Source organism: Manis pentadactyla, chromosome 6 (genome assembly GCF_030020395.1).
Source record: "Manis pentadactyla isolate mManPen7 chromosome 6, mManPen7.hap1, whole genome shotgun sequence".
In the NCBI taxonomy this organism is placed as follows: domain Eukaryota; kingdom Metazoa; phylum Chordata; class Mammalia; order Pholidota; family Manidae; genus Manis; species Manis pentadactyla.
In genome coordinates, this window is record NC_080024.1 from 23,391,115 (window position 1) to 23,414,035 (window position 22,921).

At 35.9% G+C, this 22,921-nt stretch overlaps 1 protein-coding gene across 5 annotated transcripts in view; it reads left to right on the forward strand.

Annotated features, from left to right (window-relative positions):
• ERBB4 (erb-b2 receptor tyrosine kinase 4) overlaps positions 1-22,921 on the forward strand; it is a 1,101,636-nt gene that overhangs the window by 737,187 nt on the left and 341,528 nt on the right. For all 5 annotated transcript variants that reach the window (XM_057503587.1, XM_036926862.2, XM_036926865.2 and 2 more), the window contains exon 5: positions 16,354-16,419. In XM_057503587.1, coding sequence (XP_057359570.1) covers positions 16,354-16,419 — 66 coding nt within the window. The remainder of the gene's footprint in view (positions 1-16,353; positions 16,420-22,921) is intronic.

The following is a 22,921-nucleotide window of genomic DNA, read 5'->3' on the forward strand; positions in this document are numbered from 1 at the left end:
GCAAGCAAAAGTAGCACTGGCCTGCTGTAGGATTTCTAGGCCAGTAAAATGATTAGCAGAGCCTATTATGATGAATACAGACCACATGCTGATTCAAAATTGGCGTAGAAGGTATGGGCTTGCTGCAGATAAGCCAGCTACCAAATGTATTATCCTCTCTTAGAGAATATGTAGCTCTCTGTTGTTTTGTGAAACTTCTGTTACTAATTTCAACAACAATGTGCTTTATGTGCATGTGACCTCCTGGGCCTGGTATATCACAGGCACTTAACCCTATTTCTGATTCTTTCAGAAATTCTGTAAAGGAGGTATTGAGAGTCCCATGTGGGGTCACTGAGAGCCCTGGCAGCCTGCAAGTTTGCAAGGGCTTGCTGTCTTCCAGTGATGGTTGAAGAGATCAAAATTTCATGAAATAGCAGGTCTCTGGGGAGCAGTTGGAGCAGTCTTCAGATTTTATTATTTCTCTAAATTTATTTTAATATAAATCTTAATCAACCTTTTCAGTATGGGGGTTTTCATTGAAAAAATAACATCATTTACTTAACTAAAAGTTGTGAATATTATGAAATTAGGTATAAGGGTTGAAATGCTAGATTGATAAGAACTGACATCAACTGTCAGTCACAAAATGTGAAACTTATCCTAACCAAATGAAATTCTGTAATGACTCAAATAACAAATACTTAATGTAAAGAAATATACAAGGCATTTCATACTGATATTGTGTTAACATAAAACTCTGATTGTATACTTGGTGTTTAAAGCAACTGTTCAGACAGGACAAAGAAAGTAATAAGAATAATCAGCTTTACTTTGAAATAGTAACTGCTAACATTTTTTGAAATGTTAAGTTTTAGAATTGGAGATTTTGGAAATTGAGTGATATTTTTCTTATTGGAGAGAAAAGCAAAGTAGAGCTACACAGTCTGTTTAAATTAGAGGAAAATCTCATGAAGGTATCTAATAAAAAATATCTGTTTCCCCACTGTCCATTGGTGAATAAATTGATAAGCAAAATGTGGTACATACAGATCATGGAATATTATTCTGACTTAAACAGGAAGGACATTGTGACACATGCTACAATGTGGATGAACCTTGAGGACATCATGCTGAGTAAAATAAGCCAGTGGTAAAAACATTGTATGATTCCACTAACATATGATACTTAAGTAGTCAAATACCAAGACAGAAAACACAATGGTTTGCCCCAGAGGCTGGTGGGAGGGGAGAATTGGGAGTTCCTGTTTAATGAGTATATCATTTCAGTTTTACAAGATGAAAAGGGTTCTGGGGATAGATGGAGGTGATTGCCGAACAACAATGTCAATGTATTTAGTACCACTGAACTGCCCACTTAAAAACGGTTAAAAAAGTAAATTTTGTGTTTTGTGCATTATTCCACAATAAAAAAATTAAATATAAAGCAAGGAACATTAATGTGAAGTGATATCAGTAAGAGACAGCTGGTAACATCCACATTTCTTTCATTCCATTTTTTTTCACAATTAAAAAAAAATGTACTCCTATATAAAGTTTTAAATCATCTTGCTGTAAGAGGATTTGCAAATAATTCCAAGCCTGTAAGAACTGGATGTAAGGGTCAAAATGCTAGGCTGATAAAAACTGACATAAATTTTCACGAAGTACCAAACATCCTATCAAATAAAATTCTATTGACTCAAATAACAAGTACCTAGTTAATGTAAAAGCGATATGCAAAACATTCCACAATTGATGTTTTAAAACCTAACACTGATTGTATAAAGTAAAATTGAATGGAAATTATACTGAACCCATTCAGTATTACCGTCTTCTATTTTTATCTGATTTGTTTACTCTAGAATGGGTTGAGTGATTATGTATGTGTCTGTCCTGTTCTGCGACTATCATTCATAGATTTCATTACCATTCACATGTTTACTCATGAAAGTGGTCTCATGGAACTCAGTTCCACAGTCAAGTAGAATTCAAAGAGCTCACTGTTTCCCTTTTCTTCTCTAATTTCTCCTCTTAGAGAAAGCTAGGAAGTGACTGGAAGATGTTTACAAGTAACTGAAAATCATATATTCAGGTTTCCCTTTTCATAACATTTGAAAAGCAGTTTTACGTTTGTCTTCCCTCTCTGATTCGTGTCCTTATTTCAGTTTGGAGCAGAGTTGGGGAGAGGCTGCTCGTTACACTGGAGGCTTGGGGCAGGAGAGTTGGCATCGCGCTAGGGAGCTGGGGAGAGATGAATTAGGAGCTCAAGCTGCTAACCCGCTTAGCAGTCTTTCAAGTCTAGTTCCATGCAGCCGTATGCAACTTTTATTTAATTCTTTTCTGCCTGGCAAGAACAAATTATATTCTATTTAGAGGTGATTCTTTTGGCAATTGTAGGTGCTCTCTCTAAGCAGGGAAGAATAAATGGAAAGGAAATTATGAAATGACATTTCTCTTAAAGTTCTCTTTTAAAATATAAGTAAGAGAAATATATAAAAGAAAAATATGCAATTAAAAAATACACAAAGGAAAAGTCATCTAGAATTAAATGTCCTGACCAACTATTACTCTTCTACATCCTCATGCTTTATCAAAAAAATATTTTGATCCAGATAGGATTTTATCAAAAATAATTTCTATGGAATCAGTTCAAACTCTGTATCAAAAAGTAAAATACAGACTTAAACTGGGTACCCACATGCCAGTTATTAGTGACTTTGTTAATAGTTAACTATCATAAACCAAAATGTATTTTTCAGAAAAAATGTGTGATGAAACTAAAAATTTGTAAAAACAATAGAATGTTGGATAACCATCACTTCTTCATTTCTAAATTTCATTAAGTTGCATAATTTTAGATATCAAATATTTTATTGAAAAGATCTGCTATTTTTAGTGGAATAGGCAAATTACTAAGGATCTTTATAGCTGTATAACTAACAGAGATCTGCCTGGTTTTGATTCAGTAGAGAAAGATAAATTAATTATCATGCAGTTTTGTAACATTCTTATGAAATAATAAATCATTTCTATTAATCCATACAGTTGATCCAGACATTTATCTGAGGGTGAAAAAATCCCAAAACATTGTTTCATCAATATTAAATTAATTTAGGCTAAGAGTGTAATATAAATTACTTTTAAAAAATTGAATGGATAATCATAGAGATAGAAGAATCCAAAATAATTGTTCTTCTTTTCCTCCCTACTAAAACCTTTTATTTCAGGGAAAAGCATACTGTACTTTCATCCTCTTTGCACAATTATTTTGTTTCTTTGCCTCAAAGGAAAGCCTAGGGCTGAGCTTTTGCTCTGGGGTCCTTCATGAGTTTGAATCTTGACATTAAGAGTTTTTTTCAGCTCTCCTTAGTCCCTTTATCCTTAATTTTTCCCACATGAGAATTTTCACTAGGTGAAAATGTATCTAGAACAGTGCCTGCCACACAGTAAGTGCTCAATAAATATTAGTTATTGTCAATTTATAATTTTTTAGTGTTTGTTATTTAGATCTGATCCTCCCAGAGAGGCTCCATTTGTCCTGTATCCTACCCTAAAGCTGGGAATTGTGATAAGACTTCTTAACTTCCCTTCATCATTTGTAAGCAAAAACACATATAATTTGTGGGGGTGGGGAGTGGAGTGGGGAAAGACTCCTTTTTTAATGGTTTTGACATTCTCCTATAGTGCCCTCCACCCCACTCAGTGAGGTTGTCTGCTGAATGCTGCTTATTCCCCACTTACATCAGAGATTTTGGAAAATGACCCCAAATCATCTTTTTAATTCCATGTAAGTCACTCCCTGGGTGACTTTGAATAAATCTTTATTAATGATCCTATTCAACATCCTCGCCTAATTGTTTCGTGACCTCTCCAAATTCACTGAACTTCCTCAGTACTTACAGCTTAAATTACACAGGACTTACTGTGTCATCATTAAAGTGTGTCTCCCTATGTGTGTTTTGATCCACTTTATAAGGCCCTGTCCTCCTTTGTCCCCCATGACTATTCCGTTCTTGTATCTGTTAACATGAATTAGACACTTGGTTATATTGGTTAAGAGTATGGAATCTAGGCTCCAATCTCAGGCCTAACTCAGGCCAATTGTTTACTGTGTGACCTTGGAGAAGTTGTTACACTTCTCTGGCCTCAACTTTCTCATCTGTACTAGAAGTTTCCTCCTAAAGTTGTCATGAGAAATAAATTCCCTTGAGTGATACCTGCTGTGTGATAAAATTGCATTATATCTAAGTTATGACTAACTTTTTAATATGCAAGCTAATAAGGACTTTGATTCTCTTTGGAGGATTTGTATTTCTGATGGTTATAAGGCCAACAGTATTTTTTAAGTAAACAAGAAGCTGGGGCAGAATGACAGGTAGTGGGGCTGATATTTAAGCTTAAGTCTTTTTGCAGTGGAATACCATAGGTGTTTATGCAGTGGTTTGAAAATCATGTATGCTTTTTTTTGTAAATAAGTCAATTTCCAGATCTGTCTAGTAGTACATCAATATGAAATTCCTTTGAAATACCTTGTTGATGAAATCCTATTTTTAAAAGATATTATAAATCCATTATTCCTGAATTTTAGTTTTTGTGTGTGAACTTCAAAAGCAAACTAAAGAAAACATTTTACACCAAGACATTTTAAACTTATTACTTAATGTAATACCTTTTCGGTCACTTTCTTATAACCTCCATCAATTTTAAAAACCAATTTCCAGTCCTGAGGCTTACAGTGGCATTTTAGAAATGTGCCTATTTGTTAATGTGATTGTTTTTATTTTAAGTGTGAAGACTTGTGGGGGGCATGTAACATGTGTGTATAAAAACAGCTAAGTCCCTTTGGCAGATGAAAAGAACAATAGGATCATAAGGTGAGAATTCTGGCTGCTACCTCACAAGAGTTTGTTTAATAAAGTGCCATGGAGATACCCAATCTTTTGCAATTTGTAACCCATTTTTCTTGGTTATCTGTCTCAGTGATGTCTCATCTCCCCAACTGACTGCTACAGGCTAGCAATTTGTAACAAAAAATCAGTCTCAATCTCAGATATAATAAAAAAGGAAGGCTGTAAGATTAATGGTCCTAGTTATAATTATGAAGTCCCAAACCACAGACATTATGAGACCTTTCAAAATTTACTCAGGGTGGATGAACCTGGGTTAGCACTGCCTTGTGAGGATATCAGCCTCTTAGTGAAGGAAATGATAGGTTATTCCATCTGGGAGGTCTATTGTGTTTTGTGTACCATTAGGAACTATGGAGAAGAAATGGCTCTTCCCTTAAGGAGCTTGTAATAATTTCATCCATTTCAGTTTTCCCATGATAATACCCATTTCTTATTAATTCACAGAAGAGATAGATCTCTTCTTGGAGCCAGGCTGTTCATGGAGACCATGCCACACAGATGGGGAATTTCTTTATGCTCACAGTGAAAGAGAATCAGTACATTTCTTCTCAAGTAATGAGTGCTCTGACAGGATCAAAATGACACCTTGAGAATATTCATGGTCTTCCTTGCCCACCTGCTCAAACATTCTGTGTCTGCTAGCCTGATCTTCCCAGCCCACTGGACCAAACTGTCTCTCAAACCCATGCGTGCGCGCGCACGCGCACACACACACACACACACACACACCGTCATCCTAGAATGTTTCAATATATACTTAAGATGCGAAATATGAGGTGAGCAGAGAATTATGTAACCAGAGAGCTTTGTGATGGTAGAAGGCAGGAAGAGGGAGGGAGTGAACACTAGTGTGGGTGGGGTTGTGGTGAATGGGAGACTTCAGAGAGTGAGAGTTGTGTGAGGAACGTGAGAATTGAGAAAAAATTTATAACTCTTGCCACATTCAACGCTTTGGATCCCATTTAATGCTCTTTGAAAGAAGTCAAGTTCTTTGGGTTGATTCTGGCCGTGGAATGTGACCACTCACAAACTGAACATGTGGGTGGTTATAGTTCAGCAGGAATCCACTAGCCTCTCTGACTAGCAATCTCACCGACGAGGGTCATTTCACAGAGGAGGGAATGGGCAGAAACCCAGTATCAATGACATCTAATCGTCTGCTATAATCCAAGGCATTGTTCCACCATCAGTTTCTCTTTCCCTTTCTCTCACCTATCCTGAAATATTCTCTGCCCTCTTTCTTTCCTTGCATATTTAATAGGCTGATATATGCAAGAATGTGACATTCCAGTAACAGAGTGAGAACTCACTGCATTTGGATTATTAGTAACATTCCTGCTAAGACTATCATTTCTCAAACTTTGCAGACAGATACAGAGACCTCCAAAACCCACTTGTCCCTGTTGGCCCAATGTGTCAGAGTTCCTGAAATGTCACACCCTACCCCTTGTTTATTACTTGACTGTGGTAACTGCTGATCACTTCAATTCCACATAACATTTCTGTCTCCAGATTATTTGATTTGTCTGCCATGTCACCTCTGCTGACTCTCCATCTTTTGTCTCTCTGTGTTTTTCTGTAATATTTTATATATATAATGTTGCGAGGGAGGGGGAAGGAAATGAACATTGATTGATGCTTTACATGCCAAGTATTTTACATGTTATCTCTCTTAATCACCCCTAACATATATAAGTATCTTCATCTATATTTTATTAATGAGAAAGTGATTTTTCAGGTAAAGTTTCTTTGGGGACCCAAGGTCCCACCACTTGTAAATAACATAGACCAAATACAAATAAAATGATTTCAAAGCTTGTTTTTTTTGCATCTTACCAGCACTTACATGAACACTTTGATCAGGAAAATGACATTATAAATTGGTTATGTACTCGATAGTATTTTCACATATTTTTATCTTCCCTAAACTGTAGGCTATGATTTCCTATGACAATTATAAATGCTAATTACTAAAATATGTTTCTATATAGTTTACATTTATTTTAGTCCCATTTGTTGCTGAACTTTAATAAGCGAATATTAGAATCAAAGTAAATACCAATTATAAAGAAAAAATGTGCAAGAACAAAAATTTTTGACCAGTATATATGCTATGTGTTAAAAGGACTGACATACTGTAAAGGGACAAGTCTCTGGTTCCACTTAAAGGACACTTCTGTTTTCTTATCTTTAAAATGGGACAAATAATAGTGCTTCGGTTATAAGGTTGTGTAAATTAAATGAGATACTATGTGTAAAGCATTTAATCTACCAATTAGAGGGTAGAATGTGCTCAATAACTGATAGATGAGGTGGTGCATGTGTTCATATCTGTTGATGTTTACATGAAATACTGATTAAGAACCACAAATGCAGAGATTCATATTGATCCTATTAAATTTTCTACTATCACCAACTTTGGCTTATCATTTCATCTACCAAATGCTTTTAAAATCTGAATGGTTATCCTATGTATCAGCAATCACAACCCTTTCCAGATTTGTATCATTTGTAAATAAGGTATGTTGCAATTATTTTATCCAACTAAGTGATTAAAAGATCAAATATAACAGATATGTACAGGCCTTTGGTATACTGCTAGAACCAGCACATCAATCTAGGTCAGCCAGAATATCCATTTTTTTATCAAATGTTCAGATACATGTGCTTGTCATCTGCAAATCTACACAACTCTTCCAGACCCCATCAGTTTTCCAGAAGGATATAAAGACAGACACGGTCAAATTTTTTCTAATATCCACATCATCTTTCCATGAGCTACAAATCTACTTAAAAATATGACATGAAATTAGTGATATTTTCTTAATGTGTACTTTCATTTAAACATATGTCTTTATCTCTTACATGTACCAGCAAAATGTTCCACAGTGGTTAATTGAGTAATGGAATGTCTGTATCATGAAAGGCAAATTCACCAAAACAATAAAAATCACATTTATTTAACATCATCTGAAAATGTTTAAGATAAAATATAATATGAAAACAAGTCATAAAACTAAGTAGAGCATTTCATTATTTTAAGTACTATATGCATATTTTTTCCAAAAAAATGAAAAAAATGAAATTACAAAGTTTGAGAATGATTTTTATTTATTCTTTTATATTGTTCTGTACTTTACAACATTTCTAATTTTAACATGTATTAAAAGCAAAATATAGCATCTGGAATATTTGATATTTAACAGAGGAGATCAGAGAAGACCTCACTGAGAGGTGGCATCTGAGAAAAGCAATTAAGCAGGGGACCCATTTGACTACAGGGAGCAGGAAGGGAAGGGCCCTCTGCGGAGGGTGCACTTGCACATCCTAGGAACAGCAGGGCATGGGAGTGAGAAGACTGAACCAGGAGGAGAATGGTAGGAGGTAAGATTCTGGAGGCACAGAAGAGAGGGCCAAATATTGTGGGGCCTTGAAGACCACTGTAAGCACTTTGGCTGTGCTTTGAGAGAGATGGGAAGTTATTGGGATTGGATCTGGTATGACGCAGAAGATCACTCTGGCTAATATACTAAGAAGAGATTATAAAGAGGCCAGCATGGAAGCTAGCACATGAGTTAGGAGCTTAGTGCATTAATCCAAGCAGGAGATGACTGCAGTTCAATGGTGCAGATGGTAGGAAATGATTGGACACTAGGTAAATTTTGAAGTTAGGGTCAACTGGATATGCTAACAATTTTGGACCTGGACTGTAAGAGAAAAAAGAGGAGCTGAGGATGACTCCAATTGTTTTAACATGAGCTTCTGGTTGACCATTCAGATCTTAAGAGCACTTGGTAGATGAAATGATAAGCCAAAATTTGTAACAATAGAAAATTTAATGGTATCAATATGAATCTCTATATTTGTGGTTCTAAATCAGTGTTTCATATAAACATCAACAGATATGAACACATGCACCACCTCATCATGATTGAGATGGGGAAAACTTTGCAGGGATAAATTTTTGGCTAGGTAGGAAGATCAGGGATTAAATTTGGACATGCAGATATTTAAACACCTGCTAATCATACAGGTGGAGAGGTTCTGTAAGCTGTTGGAAGCATGAGCCTGAACTCCACATGGTCTGGTCTGGAGATAAAAATTTTGATGGGTGTTTATTGATGTTTTATGAGGATTAACTGAGCTAATCTACATAAAATGCTTCGATTATCCTGGAAGAGCCACCACCACATACAGATGAACAGTCTCTATACTGCAGACCTCCAAGTGTCATCTAGATAAGACTACACTCTGAAGGATGCTAGTGGGTGCTCTTGATGGCCTTGGCTGGTTCATTCTAAGTGCTCATAAATATACCCATCATTATTACTACTGTGGACTGCAACCAGCAGACACGTCTTAGTTTATTCTTTAAGCCTGTTGGTAAGGTTTCCCAGTTTGTTCAGACCCCTCATTTATATGTTCAGAAATGCATTTGACACTGATTGGAACTAATTCTGTTCCACAGTAGGTAGGTGGAATTCTTATATTCAGTTCTGTGCTAACGGCTATAAACAGTGGTAATTAAAGCTCTCAAATTTTTGAGTTGGAAGAAATGTTTGACAGTATCAAATATCACAGCTTCTATTTTTTTCAGGAAAAAATATATTTTTCCTCATGAGTCATTTTGTGTTATTGATAGTATGACTTTGCCAAAAGCCATTTGGTCCCTTTATGATTATTCCTTCTAAAGTCCTTTTCTATTGGTTATAACCTAAAGGATTTTTAAAATGTACTGGGACAAGTATAGGATATGTGGAACAGCAATATCACAATATTGCATATATAACATTGTATCAGATCTCTCTATTCAGTGAGAAATATAATTCCTTTAGTCTATTAATGTGCATTTTAATTTGGCATAATATGTATTAAATTTCTTTCATCATGCACTCTTATGATCATATGAGTCTGCACACATGATAATAAACAACCTTATGTTTTAAATAGATTCTCATCATATTCCATTTGCCTGTGAAATTTGTGTGGATCTGTTCATTCTACTTGAATCTAAATGTAGAAACAGATCTAAACTCAACACACTAACAGAACAGCTGGTTTACACCTATGTATGATTTAAGAGGTTTTAAAAATGGCATTCTTATGGATTTTCCCGCCACACTCTACCAAGTATTGCATTTGTACCTGGAGTTTCTGCCATTATTATTTCTGCTCTAGACTGATTTGTGTTTAAAGAAGACCTCAGGAAAAGTGACGGTTTGCTAAGAAGGATCAGTACTTTGAAACCTTTGCACAATTCTGTGTGCCAGATCATTGGTCAGTCCACTAGCTGTTTATTCATAATCCCATCTGAGGCAAGTGTAAGGGAGATAATCTTTGCTGGGTTAGCAATGGGAAGTTGAGCACCTGAGGAAAGGGTGGATTGAGGTGTTTCAGGCTAAACAATGTATTTCATACTTCTGTTCAAAATTAATCTTAATCACAAGTATAAGTACTACTCTATAGATTGCTTGACTGAATCCCAGTACTGCTTGTAGAAAAACCAAGTTTAATGAAGTTGACTTTACCTTTGACATTACCTACTTCTTTTTCAATCCAGGGATTACTTTAGATACTTTAAACTGCTAACTCCTGATTTAATTTATTGATAGATGAAAAATTCCACCTATATGTATTTTTAATTTCTAACTTTGCCTTCCTCAGTAGTGAAAAATACCTGCCCATCTTTTTCTGAATAGCAAACTGTATAAAAAAGTTTCCATTCAGTAACTGATTTTCTAATAATAGAAAAGATAAGAAGATTGAATTGTGATTGGAAGAAAATTGTAAAGTCATTTATATACAAAAGTGTGAGACTAAATAAACACATGACAATGAGAGCTGTCAGGCAAGAACAAGGGTTGTTTTAACATCTGATAAAAAAAGAGCAATTCCACAATACAGTAATATCATTCAGTAATGACACCAACATAATATTTGCTTGGAATCATATTGTGACTTTACTATCATATGGGTAGTTTATAATAATCTAAATTTTTAAAAAGCTATGTATTTTTTTTAGGACTTCTGGGAGAAAAATGCAGTTTGATGGATATATATCTATAAATTAAGGTGTAAACACTGGGAAATGAAAGACTGCTAGATTTTTACAGTGTTTAATTCTGTAAGTTTGGTTACCAAGCATCTGATCAGATATAACAAAGTACTGTCTCAAAATATGGCCATGATATTAACAGAGTTTGGAATTATATACCAAACCATTATTTCTTGTTAATGTTTTGTCATTTTAGAACCATTGTAATCAGAATCCCTGAGGTTTCTTTTAAAAAATATGGGTTCCTGTACCTCACCCCAGACTACAAAAGCAGCATTTTGCACAAGCTACTGAAGTGTCAACATTACATTTTAGGAACCGTAATCCAAGACACTTGTCTTCTACCCTGCAGGTCAAACCACATCATTTAAATGATCAAAAACTTTGACCAACTCCATGAAGTCTTTACAGTGTCAGCTACAACCTGTTTAAAAGACTTTCAAGGTACTTTGTAAACTCATACTCCAGCTGTTTTTCCTATGAAAACTGCTAAAGGGACCATAAACTATTCATTATAGTTCCAAAGAGTTGGGCTCATCTATGCCCCTGAGTCATTGCTTAGGTTAATCATTCAGCCCAGAACTCTCCTAGTCTACTCTCCTTTACTGGACAAACTAGACATTTAAACCCAATTGAAATGCCCATCCCTCTGCATAGCCTTTTTCAAATCCTTCCTCTCCACTTTATGCATATCTATGTTTTAGAAAATATTATGATTATCATAATTATTTGCCTATTTTTTCTACCTATTTCCTAGTCTTTGAGGGCAAGACACTGACCTACTCATCTTTGTATCCTCTGTTCAAGAATAGGGGCTGGTTTAGTTTAGACTTTCAATAAATATTCCACTTCCCTTTTGAGTTACATGGTCATGAAAAAGATACTACTCTCTCACTCATTCCCCAGTAAAATAGTTTTAAGAGGTCAAGACTGATAGTTTTTAAAAGGACTAAAGAAGAATCCAAGGATATAACTGCATTGCAAAAGGCAGTTTGGGGATATAATCTTTTATGGTTGCCAGGGCCTTGTATTTTGTAACTCTTCAACTATCCTGGCATATGACTTGTAGAAAACAGTCCAGTACGTATTAAATCCCATCTCTGCTGTCAGGCATTCCTACAAACAAGGAAAATTCTGGCATTGAATTTATGACTCTTAAAAATATAAAAGTGGCTCAGAGACTCTAGTTCACAACAAAAGGAGTACAAAAGTTACATTTTTAGTAATATCTGCTAGAGAAGCATAAACTTGTCATACTTGCTAACTTGTACAATGAACAAGGCCTTATCGAAGCAGAGGTGATTGCCTGTGAATTAAAAAAGTGCTGATGTGCAATAATCAGCACTTATTTTACAAGATTAAAATGGTTGTTTAAGTGACAGAAATGTTTGTTTAAATTTTGTTTTTATTTTTTATTTCACCTTATAATTTAGTCACAATGAGAGAAGTAGAACTTAATTTAAATAACCATGCTTATCACTAAGCTGAATAGAAATTATTCTCACACAGTTTTAAAAGAATTATTGCAGTAAACAATGGAAAAGAATCATATAGCAGATTGAGACATGGAAATAGATTTGGATGGCAAATATCAGTACCCCAAAATATTTTTTCCCATTTATATAAGGTTGTATCTGATTGGATCCTCTTTTTGCTGTCCTCATTCTAAAAACATACTACTAGAGAAGTAGTTTATAAAACTAATTCAGACTAAAATATTAATGAGATATAGAGTCTCTTTTCCTCAAGAAATCCACCGGCCTGAGATAATGCATACCTGAGAATAGAGGATGGAAAGAACATTTCATAAGATATTGGGCCACAGCTAAAGTATTTCTCTTTCTGTAGGAGACAAGGGACCCTTCAGAGGCCATACTTATCCTCTCCACTGAAATGCTCTGGGCTGATCTCATTTGAGATGTCATATAGATAAATCATTTTATAAGGAGCATAGCAGACTTCTGAGCTACCAGGCATTACCTTGGAAATGGTCCAGCTTAGCCTGGCTTTGCCCAACTCTTCTTCTGTGAGCTAGAGGACTGTTAAAAATTCAGATTTATTGGCTTCTTTCCTCAAACCTATAAAGGGTGAAAATTAGATACAGAATAACCAAACCCTTCAAAGTAATGCTAAATTAATTTTAAACTCTATTAGAGAAGAAACCATTTCTGTTTCCTCTTAACTCCAATAGTTCCTAATACCTAAGTGAAGAAGGTACTCAAGAAATACTTATAGATAGATTGATGGAAGGAAGGAAGGTAGGAAGAAAAGTTTATAGAATTTTTCCCCCCTATTTTGATAGATAATTATTAAGGAAATCCATTATCTACCCTCTCATCTTTTGACACTTTTGTGCAACAGAAATGTTGGGAACAAAAAGCTAAAAACATATTTTACAACATATTAAACATAATAGCCCACTACCAATTGTCTATAGAAATCAAACTAACACTGCAGGCATGAAAGTGTGGCAAATGCAATAATTCAGAAATATCTCCAGTCAAAAGTTTTGGTCAGATATTTTGACATTTACTTAATTGTAACAGCTCAGTGAAAATAGTGTTAACACAGGTGCCATATATCTCAGTTTGAAGACAAAGGTGAGCTGAACACATGGGCAGATGCCAAAAGACTCACAGGTCTACAGAAAGTGAAATGAAGGGCAGGCCTGAATGAGCAACCATTTATGGAAGCACATTCAGTTCACAGTCCTCTAGCACATTTGGAGTCACAGAATTCTGAAATGTGTGGGCCAACTGATCACATCCATTGGTTTCTCAAAATGGTTGGAGGGAATATAAGACAGTAAAATCCTAGAAGAGAAGCAGTTGTTGGCTTCCTCTTACAACAGTAATAGATATTTCTGTTTAAATATGAATGAAAATTGGGAAATACCAAACAAAAGCTCCTAATAGCATGTGGATAAGGAAGGTTAAATGACTTAAACTTTATGTGTGTTGGAGGGGGCACTGTATCACTCGTTCCCAAGTGGGCCTTGCCATATACTTTGTCGAGAACCATAAGCCAAGTTTCTAGTAATATTCCCTTCTATATTGGATCGGAGAGTAGGTCTTGGGGTGATAAATTGGAACTGTAGGAATAAGAAAGTAAAAAATAAATGATCCAATAAAAGGATAGCATTGAGAATATTAAATATCTAAAGTTACTTACATTGTTTTTTTCTTTTTAGCTACAGATAGTACTCTGATTACAATGAATAAAGCTAAATATTTTATAATCCCCAAATACAATTAGGGAAGCCAGAAACTAGATGGTGGGTCATCCTCTGCTTCAGATATCTTCAATTAACAAACCACTGAACGTATCAACTGAAAGGGTTTTAACACATCTAAACGAGCACATTAACAGCTACTTTCTCATAAGAAAGTTTATAGTCAGGAAAAGTTTTCACTGCTTCCCATTTAGTCTCACAGTCTTTTCTAATTTCCGCTGGTATAAATCAATTTAGATTTATTAGCATTATACAAAAGAACTCCAGTAGGTTTTTAATAATAATTATCATTATCACTGATTAAAGTTATATTGTTCAGGCCAGATGGAGTCCTTTTCCTGTCAGCTAGAATGAGCTTGCATTATGTGGTTATAATGTGTTTGGGTCTAAATAAACAGATGGCAGAGTGACAGGATATTATATGCTGGTGATGTCAGCAGCAATGCTTCACGAACAGAACTGCTTTAAATAAACTCTGTTGTGGCAAGAATCCTGATACTTTTAACAAGGTGACTGGAATTCAGCCTAAGTGTCATATTCACTTGTGAATAGTACTGTATGTACACTTGCAGAAGGGCAGACCATTAGGATGATCTGAGGTTCAGCCTGAGAAGATATGATGCCTGTTGAATAGGTTCCTTAGCTGTGGAAGCATTTAGCATACTGAGTTCCCTCAAGCAGTCCCATAAAGAGAGAAAGAAAAAGATGTCCAAGGTATAAGAACTTCCAAGTTGAAGAGTTAAAAACTGTGAAGCAAGAAAAGATGGAAACATTTGCTATAACCCTATTCCATAGGTTTTGCTATATAGCCATGCTAAAATAAACATCTTGAATAGGTCTATGTACCTATTCACAATTGAATTAGAAAAATAACAGAAGGTCTAATAAAAACTATATCCTGTAGGAAAGCTTTAGTTTGTAATAGGTTTTCATATGTACTTTTCATTCTAAAAATAAGTCCATTCCACATCCCTCCACCCACAAACATTTAGAGTGAAATTCAGAAGTAAACTTCAAAGAAAGCCATTATAATGATTTATTCTAGGCAGTGTTCTTTTGCTGAGTCCTTAAGGGAGTTTCTCTGTGGACAACTGTATTTGCTGAAGACAATACCCATAGTAGCTCAGTCCTTCAGAGTAAGACATCATTACAGGAGATCAAGGCTGATATTCGAAAATGAAGGTAGTATTAATACAAATGTTAAAAGAGGTTATCTAATCATTGACATTATGTTTTCTAAAAAACCGAGCTGTTTCAAATGCATGAAATTTTTATACAAAGAAGTTGGTTCTCAAATTGGCTGTCACATATAGAGGGCAATGAGAGTATGAAGAAAGGTGCAGACCACCCCAGATTGGTAGGAGACACTTTTAATAAGCAAAGGAACTTACACATGAGACTTGTCCAGGGTGGCCTCAAAACAAGTCGATCACACGTACCTGCCAGAATCCTAAAAGTTTATATGAAAGCCATATCTGGGTTCAGTCATGTATTCACTCCAGATGGTCTCAACAACGCCTTACTCTCTCAAGGTTATGTCCTTGAAACAGCTGCATGTATGGGAATAGTAAGCAGGACATACTTCTGAAGGACAGGGGAGGAGGGAGGAGCCTCCTATTGCCCAGGTCTAACTTGCGGGTCATCCTACAGCCACCTTCCTACCCACAACCTCCCCTTGCAAAAGGTAATCTAAAATATGTATGTAATCTCTTATTCTAATGGTCTATGATATGTTTGTAAGAATATATTCTTGTTTTCATAGACTTCAACTCCTTTTTTAATTATGATTTAATCCTTAATATCTGTTGGTATCAGCATTGAACTGTTGAAATTATATCAAGTAGAGAAGATCAGCAGAATAAAAGTGTTCAGCAGTCAAAGTGAAGCTTATGTCACGTAAATATTTACTTTGGACTCTCTGGGAAAATTTTAAAAATAATTTCTTTTTCTTATAAAATGTTGAGAGGGTTTTGAATACTAGGAGGTTGTATTTCAGCTTCATATATATTTGACATTCAGGTTTTGCTACTTAAGTGGGCATTTTATGAGCTATGTTTCAACTCTAGTATGACATAAAAATCCTCATAAAGGAGCAAGAATATTTCCTTAGAGGAGTTGCTCCTAGTCAAAGAGTGAAAGATTATAATGTGCATGTGCTTTTTCCTGTTCTGTAGGTGGACGTTGCCATAAGTCCTGTACTGGCCGATGCTGGGGACCCACGGAAAATCATTGCCAGACTTGTAAGTGTTCAACAGTGAGAAAAAACATGACCTTGAAATGGTCAATGGATTTTAATAATTGATGCTTTTCACATTTCAGTCATCAGAAACATGAAAATGAATATTTGCCTCCTCGTGGCAGATTTGCTTCTATTCAAGTAAATGCCTAATTTCATTACTTTAAAATGAAACAAAATATATTGTTGCTCCTGTATTTCTTTGTGGTTTCTAGGTTAACAATATCAACAACACAGATGTGGTGATATTAACTTCAGAGTCTGTACATCAGAGGAAGTAGGAAGTCCACATGTGTACAGGATGATAAAACTCAACTGCAGGTTCACTATCTTAATACTTTTCCTTAACAGTTACATCACCATTCATTCATTAGAAAAAGAAAAAAAGAACGTCAAGAGCACTGTGTACACACTCTGCTCTAAGCGCAGAGATATAAACTATGTGAATTATGGATATACATTCACTATGAAATAACAGTGTTATCTTACCCTTGGTGTGTATTGTCCCTTCTGTTAGTTGTTGAACTATGAGCTATCATCATTTCTAAGACATTTAAATTCAAAGTATTCTGAATATAAAGACAAAACACCCAATTTTTCTCAGCATTCTTAAAACATATGAACCTTTATTCAAATCAGCAGTGAACTTTTACTAATTTGAAGGATTAATGGTTTCTTTAAAAAAGGAAAAACAAAATGGTAAAAAAATAAAAAATAAAAATAAAAATGGGTGTATAAATGGCAAAGACTTTTCTTCCTCCAGCCCACCAGGCTTGCCTAGTGTTGTTGAAGTTCTTACATCACTTTTGGGGAATGAATGAGCCTACCTGGGCTACTTTCTGTTGCTAGCTTACATTTAGGAATTGCAGGTTTGGATTCCTTTCATCTGTTGGGTAGGAGGACCTCAGATGCCTGCCTACAGCTGTGTTGTTTCTCCAGTGCTGGATCCCAAACCAGTTTGCCTTTCTCAACACCTTTCAAAGTTCTCCTTTGCGTTGTTTCCTTAGCATTGTTTCCATGGTATAGCTGCTCCTACTGGGGAAGGAGAGGGAGAAATCGGTATATGCTTTCTTTTCTGGACCAGAAGTCCCATATAGTACTTGTAATAATACTATTAATAAATGAAATCAAATCAAATTATTTTCATTTTATGAAATACAAAATGCAAAATTTTATAGAATACAAAATACACAGTTAAATAATCCTCCCTCCCTCCCTTCCTTCCTTCCTCTCTATATAAAGAGGTGTGATCATTCTCTAGCTGATAGGGGTATATGAGCTGGAATCTTGGAAGTCACTGTATCAGGACAGAATGGGAAAACTACATATATGGGTTTCAACAACTTTGAAAATTAAGTTTTCCTTCAATTCATATAATGCTCAAAATTCTGAAACTTTTAACTTATTTCAAGAGATTCAATTATGATAGCAAAAATCTACAGAAATTGTCAAAAAGTCATAATTTCCACCAGTATCTCTATTCTTAGACAAATCTGGGGACAACTGCCAAGCAGACACCTGCGTGTCCCTGAGGAGCGATTCTCCCTGCCTAGAGGGCTAAGCCACCAGAAGCTTGTTCTCTGAGGTGCTCTACCCTGAGCCTCAGGGCAGTGCTTCTCAACCAAGGGTGATTTTGCCCCAGGCGATATATGACAATGTCTGGACTGTTTTAGCTGTCACAGCATTGGGTGGGGGTGAAGGTGGGGGAGCACCTACTGGCATCTAGTAAGCAGAGGCCAGGGATGTTGTGCAACATCCTGAAACACCCAGGAGAGCCTCACCCCATCCCTACCCAAACAAAGAATAATTACTCAGCACACAATGTTAAAAGCACTAAAGGTTGAGATCTTGTAATAGGAGTAGATATTGACCCAGGCTGGGCCAGTCAGGTTCTCTCCCCAGAGCATTTGGGCTTGGGATCCAAAACTGCTGGTTATGCTTTATTAGAAACTTGACCTTGAGAAGATATTAATATTTAACCTCGTTGACATTTCCATTTTGGAACCATGTGTGTTAAGGAGAAGCAGAAATAACCAGTCCTCAGCGACACAGAAGAATAAATAAGTTATGCAGCTGCAATCCAGAATCAGAGAAGAGAGTCAAAGTTTTTTATGGCTTTTAGCCTCTTGGTCCTCCAGCCTTCACAGGGTCCAGCTGCACTTTTGTCCGTAGGTACCTGAAGGAATACAGTGTTCCTCTAGTACATTCCAGTGAGTTTTGTTACTTGCCACCAAACGAGGCTAGAGGGAGTCTTGACCAAGAAAGTCATCAAGCCATAGCTCATATATCAGATCATCAGCCATGAAATCATTTAATTCACCTAAGTTTTCACCATAGAAACCAAACTTACTATAATAACCTAAAATGGGCTTGATGGTCACTGTGCCTACTCCACAGAATCTATCGAATTTAAATTCAACAGACATTTACAGGTATCTGATATGAGTAAATACAAATTTTAGAATGCTGTTTATCTACATGGACCTTTATAATTTCTAAATTATTTCTATTTAAAAAATCATTTTCATCTTATTACTGTGAGTTAAAGAGGAAAGTCATGATTCACCTCACTTTACAACTGGAGAAATATACGCTGAGGAAATGATAAAGGGAGTTGTTAAATTTACACCACTGATACCTGGGGTTTCAACCTGAGTGTCTTGAATTTAAAGATAATGCTGTTTCCTGAATACCAGATTGTTTAACACAGTTTAGTGGGTGAGGATATTGCATTTGAAATCGGCCAGATGATACGATTCCAGTTGTTTTGACCTTCTATTATGGGAAAGTGACGTAACCATTCTAAATCTCAGTTACTATATCTATAAAACGGAATTGCACTTACTTCAAAGGGTTGTTATTGTGGATTCAAATTCAATACAATTATGTAGTTGAAATGCTTGAATACTTTTTGGCCTTAACTAAGCACCTAATAAATAATAGCTAATATTTTAGTAAACAAAAGGAGAAACTGTTAGAAAACTTAATCCATCTTAAATCTGAATGAATGGATGTGGAACTAAAATTCCTGGAAGCCAGTCCCACCTTGTGAAGGCTACTGAAATCGAAGGCTGGGGAGTGAAAAAGAAAGAGCCCTATCTGTAGTGAAGAGGTGGCTACTTGCCCGTGACATTAGCTCCTATTCTTCCCCTCTCTGCCTGAGCTATGTGACAGGTAAATTACTCACCTATATTTAAAGAGCCCAACTTCTTGAAGCGAAATGTAGCTTATAACTACTCTGAGACATACTTATTGTAAGATCTCAATTTTAGGAATATGGTCACATTGTTTGAGAATTAGACCTTGTGAGAGATTCCATAGAGAGATTAAACCTCCAGAGATTCCATAGAGATGTAACATGAGCACGATCAATATTTATTTTTTTTAATGTAAAAATTACCAGGCTTCCTGTAAATGTGTGTCATGGCCCATTTGTTAGTTAAAATATATTACTTACCTTTAGGCCCACTTGAGACACACTTATCTCTGAACCTCACCTGAACTTTTTAAAAAATCAGAGAACATGGGCTGTGCAAGATTTTTACAATAGTTCACTTTTGTTGATTGGCCATACAGAAATACATTTTAGTATTTGAAATAATATACAGTCTTCTATTGTTTACAAATGATTTCTTTTCCTGTGACTGAAATGAACTCACTTTAGTGAGGGCTTCTCTGGAGGTGTTCAGTTTGATGATTTGTTAAATATGTCCTCATTTTTTTGTGGATAATTATTCTTTGAGGTTTTCCATACAGTAAAGCAGAAAGGTAAAAGTGTTTAAAAGGTCCACACCACAGCTAAGGAAAAGGAAGTTAAGAATACATTCACTGGCCACACCGTATCAGTGCCGGCATCATCCCACAGGTGTCTCCTTCTAAAACAACAAACATGCTGGGAATTATCCACTGTGTCCCTGAACGGCAAAAGGCACAATAAAGAGAAAAGATGGAAGCTCAGAGAGAACAAGGCCATGATCATGAATGCCCGTTAGGGTGAAATGAAGCAGAATGACCATCAAGGTGAAAACATCTGAACAGAGATACGGGAAACAAAATCGCTGGGTGCAGCAGTGGTAAGCCTGAGCGGAGGTTTCCAGGAGGCAGAAATTTCAACAAGAGGAAGGAGGGAGAGAGGTTTGCTTTTGTTTTTGATAGATTTAGTGAAATAGGAGAGCATGAATGAATTGGTAGTTTGCTATGGACAACAGCCCACTATACATACCTAAAGAAATTTCAGTGAAACTGTAAATTTTTAGTAAAACTTCGTCAAACTTTGTGACTTATTTTGTGTACTGAATTGGGTGCCAGTTAGTTTTGATTCCGTATTAAGTAATTTAAGTGTGTCATCGTTCCTTTATAGCATCTGTTAATCTTAAAAGTGAAACAGTCAGTGATTTTACCAGTAAAAATGAGTTTTTTCAGCAATAGCACAGAGTCGCGATCTGGGACATGCAAGCTATAGTAAACCATAGGTATGTCTTGAGAGTAAAGGAGAGGAACAATCTTTTATAGAGGAAAGGGCTGAGTTGGGAGGGCTGTTCTAAGCAGAAACTCCATTGGAGGTAAATGAGTCCCCCTATCATGTATCGTGGCTTCTTATAGGCTTGAGTTGTGCCAGTTTCTCATTAGCTGTGCCATTATGGGGAGGTGCAAGGCAGAAACCTTTCTTCTTTCTTCTGGGTGTAAAGTAGCTAAAATAGTATCTTGTCTGTCTCTTGTAGTGGGGTGCCTGATATTTACAACTAGTAGTTGCAGGCATGAGATCTTTCCCTGCAGGCCTCCCAGCAGGGTTTCAGTGAAGTTTCCCTTAATTAATTTTTGCATATCTAATAATGTTCAGACTATAAACTCCAGAACCAGCAGCTATTTTTAAATGTTTTTCTAAACAAATTCCTTAAAAAAACAAAAAACAAAAAATACTACTTTAGACGACCTAAAGAATGTAATAAAATCAAAACAATTTTGCCTGGAGTATCTAGCCAAGTGTTCCATTCTTACTGTTTTACTGACTAGTCTGATTTTGTAAAGCATCTTGAATTCATTCAACTTAAGTCCCTTTTGATGTTAGAACATCATGAACCTCTAAACCTAACAAGAATATTTCTCCTGTAGTTACATTTAAAATATTTCACCTGAGTAAATTTAAAGATCGAATTGACTTTATTCACTGATTCACACATCAGGCAGTGTCCCATGTAGCAAACAGAAGGGAGCTCCAAAGAGCTGTACAAAATGTAAGGATTTTATAGACAGGAGGGTGAGACAAGGAAGTTTAATGGAGTGGGTTATTTCAGGCAAAGTTACCTTCCCTTAGGGGAAGGCAGGGGGTCTTATCAATAGATTACCTCACTAGTGCTGACCAGGAAATTCCAGACTGATTGGGTTACAGTTCTGCTCCTTGAAGAGGCTGAAACTGCAGTTAGGTTAACTATCAAGTCTTGGTGGAGTTTAGCAAAAGTGACTCCATTTTGGGTCTGTTGCTTCTTTTAGGATTGCCACAGTTCAAAATAGAACTTCTGATGAGACACTGAGAGCTGCATTATTGTGGAGCAGTGACTCAGACTTGAAAGTACTTTTAAGCTCAGTTAAATAGAGGCCACGTTGCTCCACAGCACAGCTTAAGTAAATTGATTCAGTGGATTAATGTAGTCATGTCAGGGGAGACAAACTTATCTGCTACATGAAGTCTGAAGCTTATAGAAGTATTATTTAGCAGGCTTACTGGTTAGACTGACAACTCTCTCTGTTCATAAGAACTGAGTCCTAAGATCTAAGCTCTGTAGGTTTAGGTGTGAGAGAGAATAAGCTGTAAGAAATAAATAATAATGATTAAAGGAACAAAGTTATCTCTGTCCCTGCAGGATATGCCAAGCCCACTTATCTCATTTAAAATAGATACTGCATGTCCTTTTTTATCTTTAAGCACTGTATCAGACCAGCTGTCTCTAGCCTCCTATTATCAAGAAGGGTGGCTGTTTCATTTTACACATTCCTTTTGTCCTTCTAGACCTGGTGTCATCTCAGTTAGGCACTGTTGTTTTGAGTGAGGAGGTAGGAAAACATATATCAAAAGATTAGATTCTCCCAACCTTTGTATACATTTTGTATTAAAAGTATTATAACTGTCTTCAACTGCCAATCATATAATTCTCTAGGCTGATTACCACTCAATACACTTCTTAGTCTTCAAAGTTGCTTTACAAGGGACATTTCTTGCTTAGAAGCTAACTGAAAATATAAGTACATTAGACAATAGGTTAAAAGAACTGTCTCCTAATCCAAAATATCACATCAAAAAACAAATGAGGAATGCATATTTCAGTTAGTGGAATGAACAGATATACTCTGTCCATGGAAATGTCCATTAAATTGATTAAAGCTAAGGCATTATTTTAACCAAAGGAGAACTTCTGGTGGAAAAAATACTTTTACAATATTCTTCCCAGGTAGAATACCTCATAATCTTTTTTTTCATTAAAAATAGAGAGCATTCAAATTAATACAAG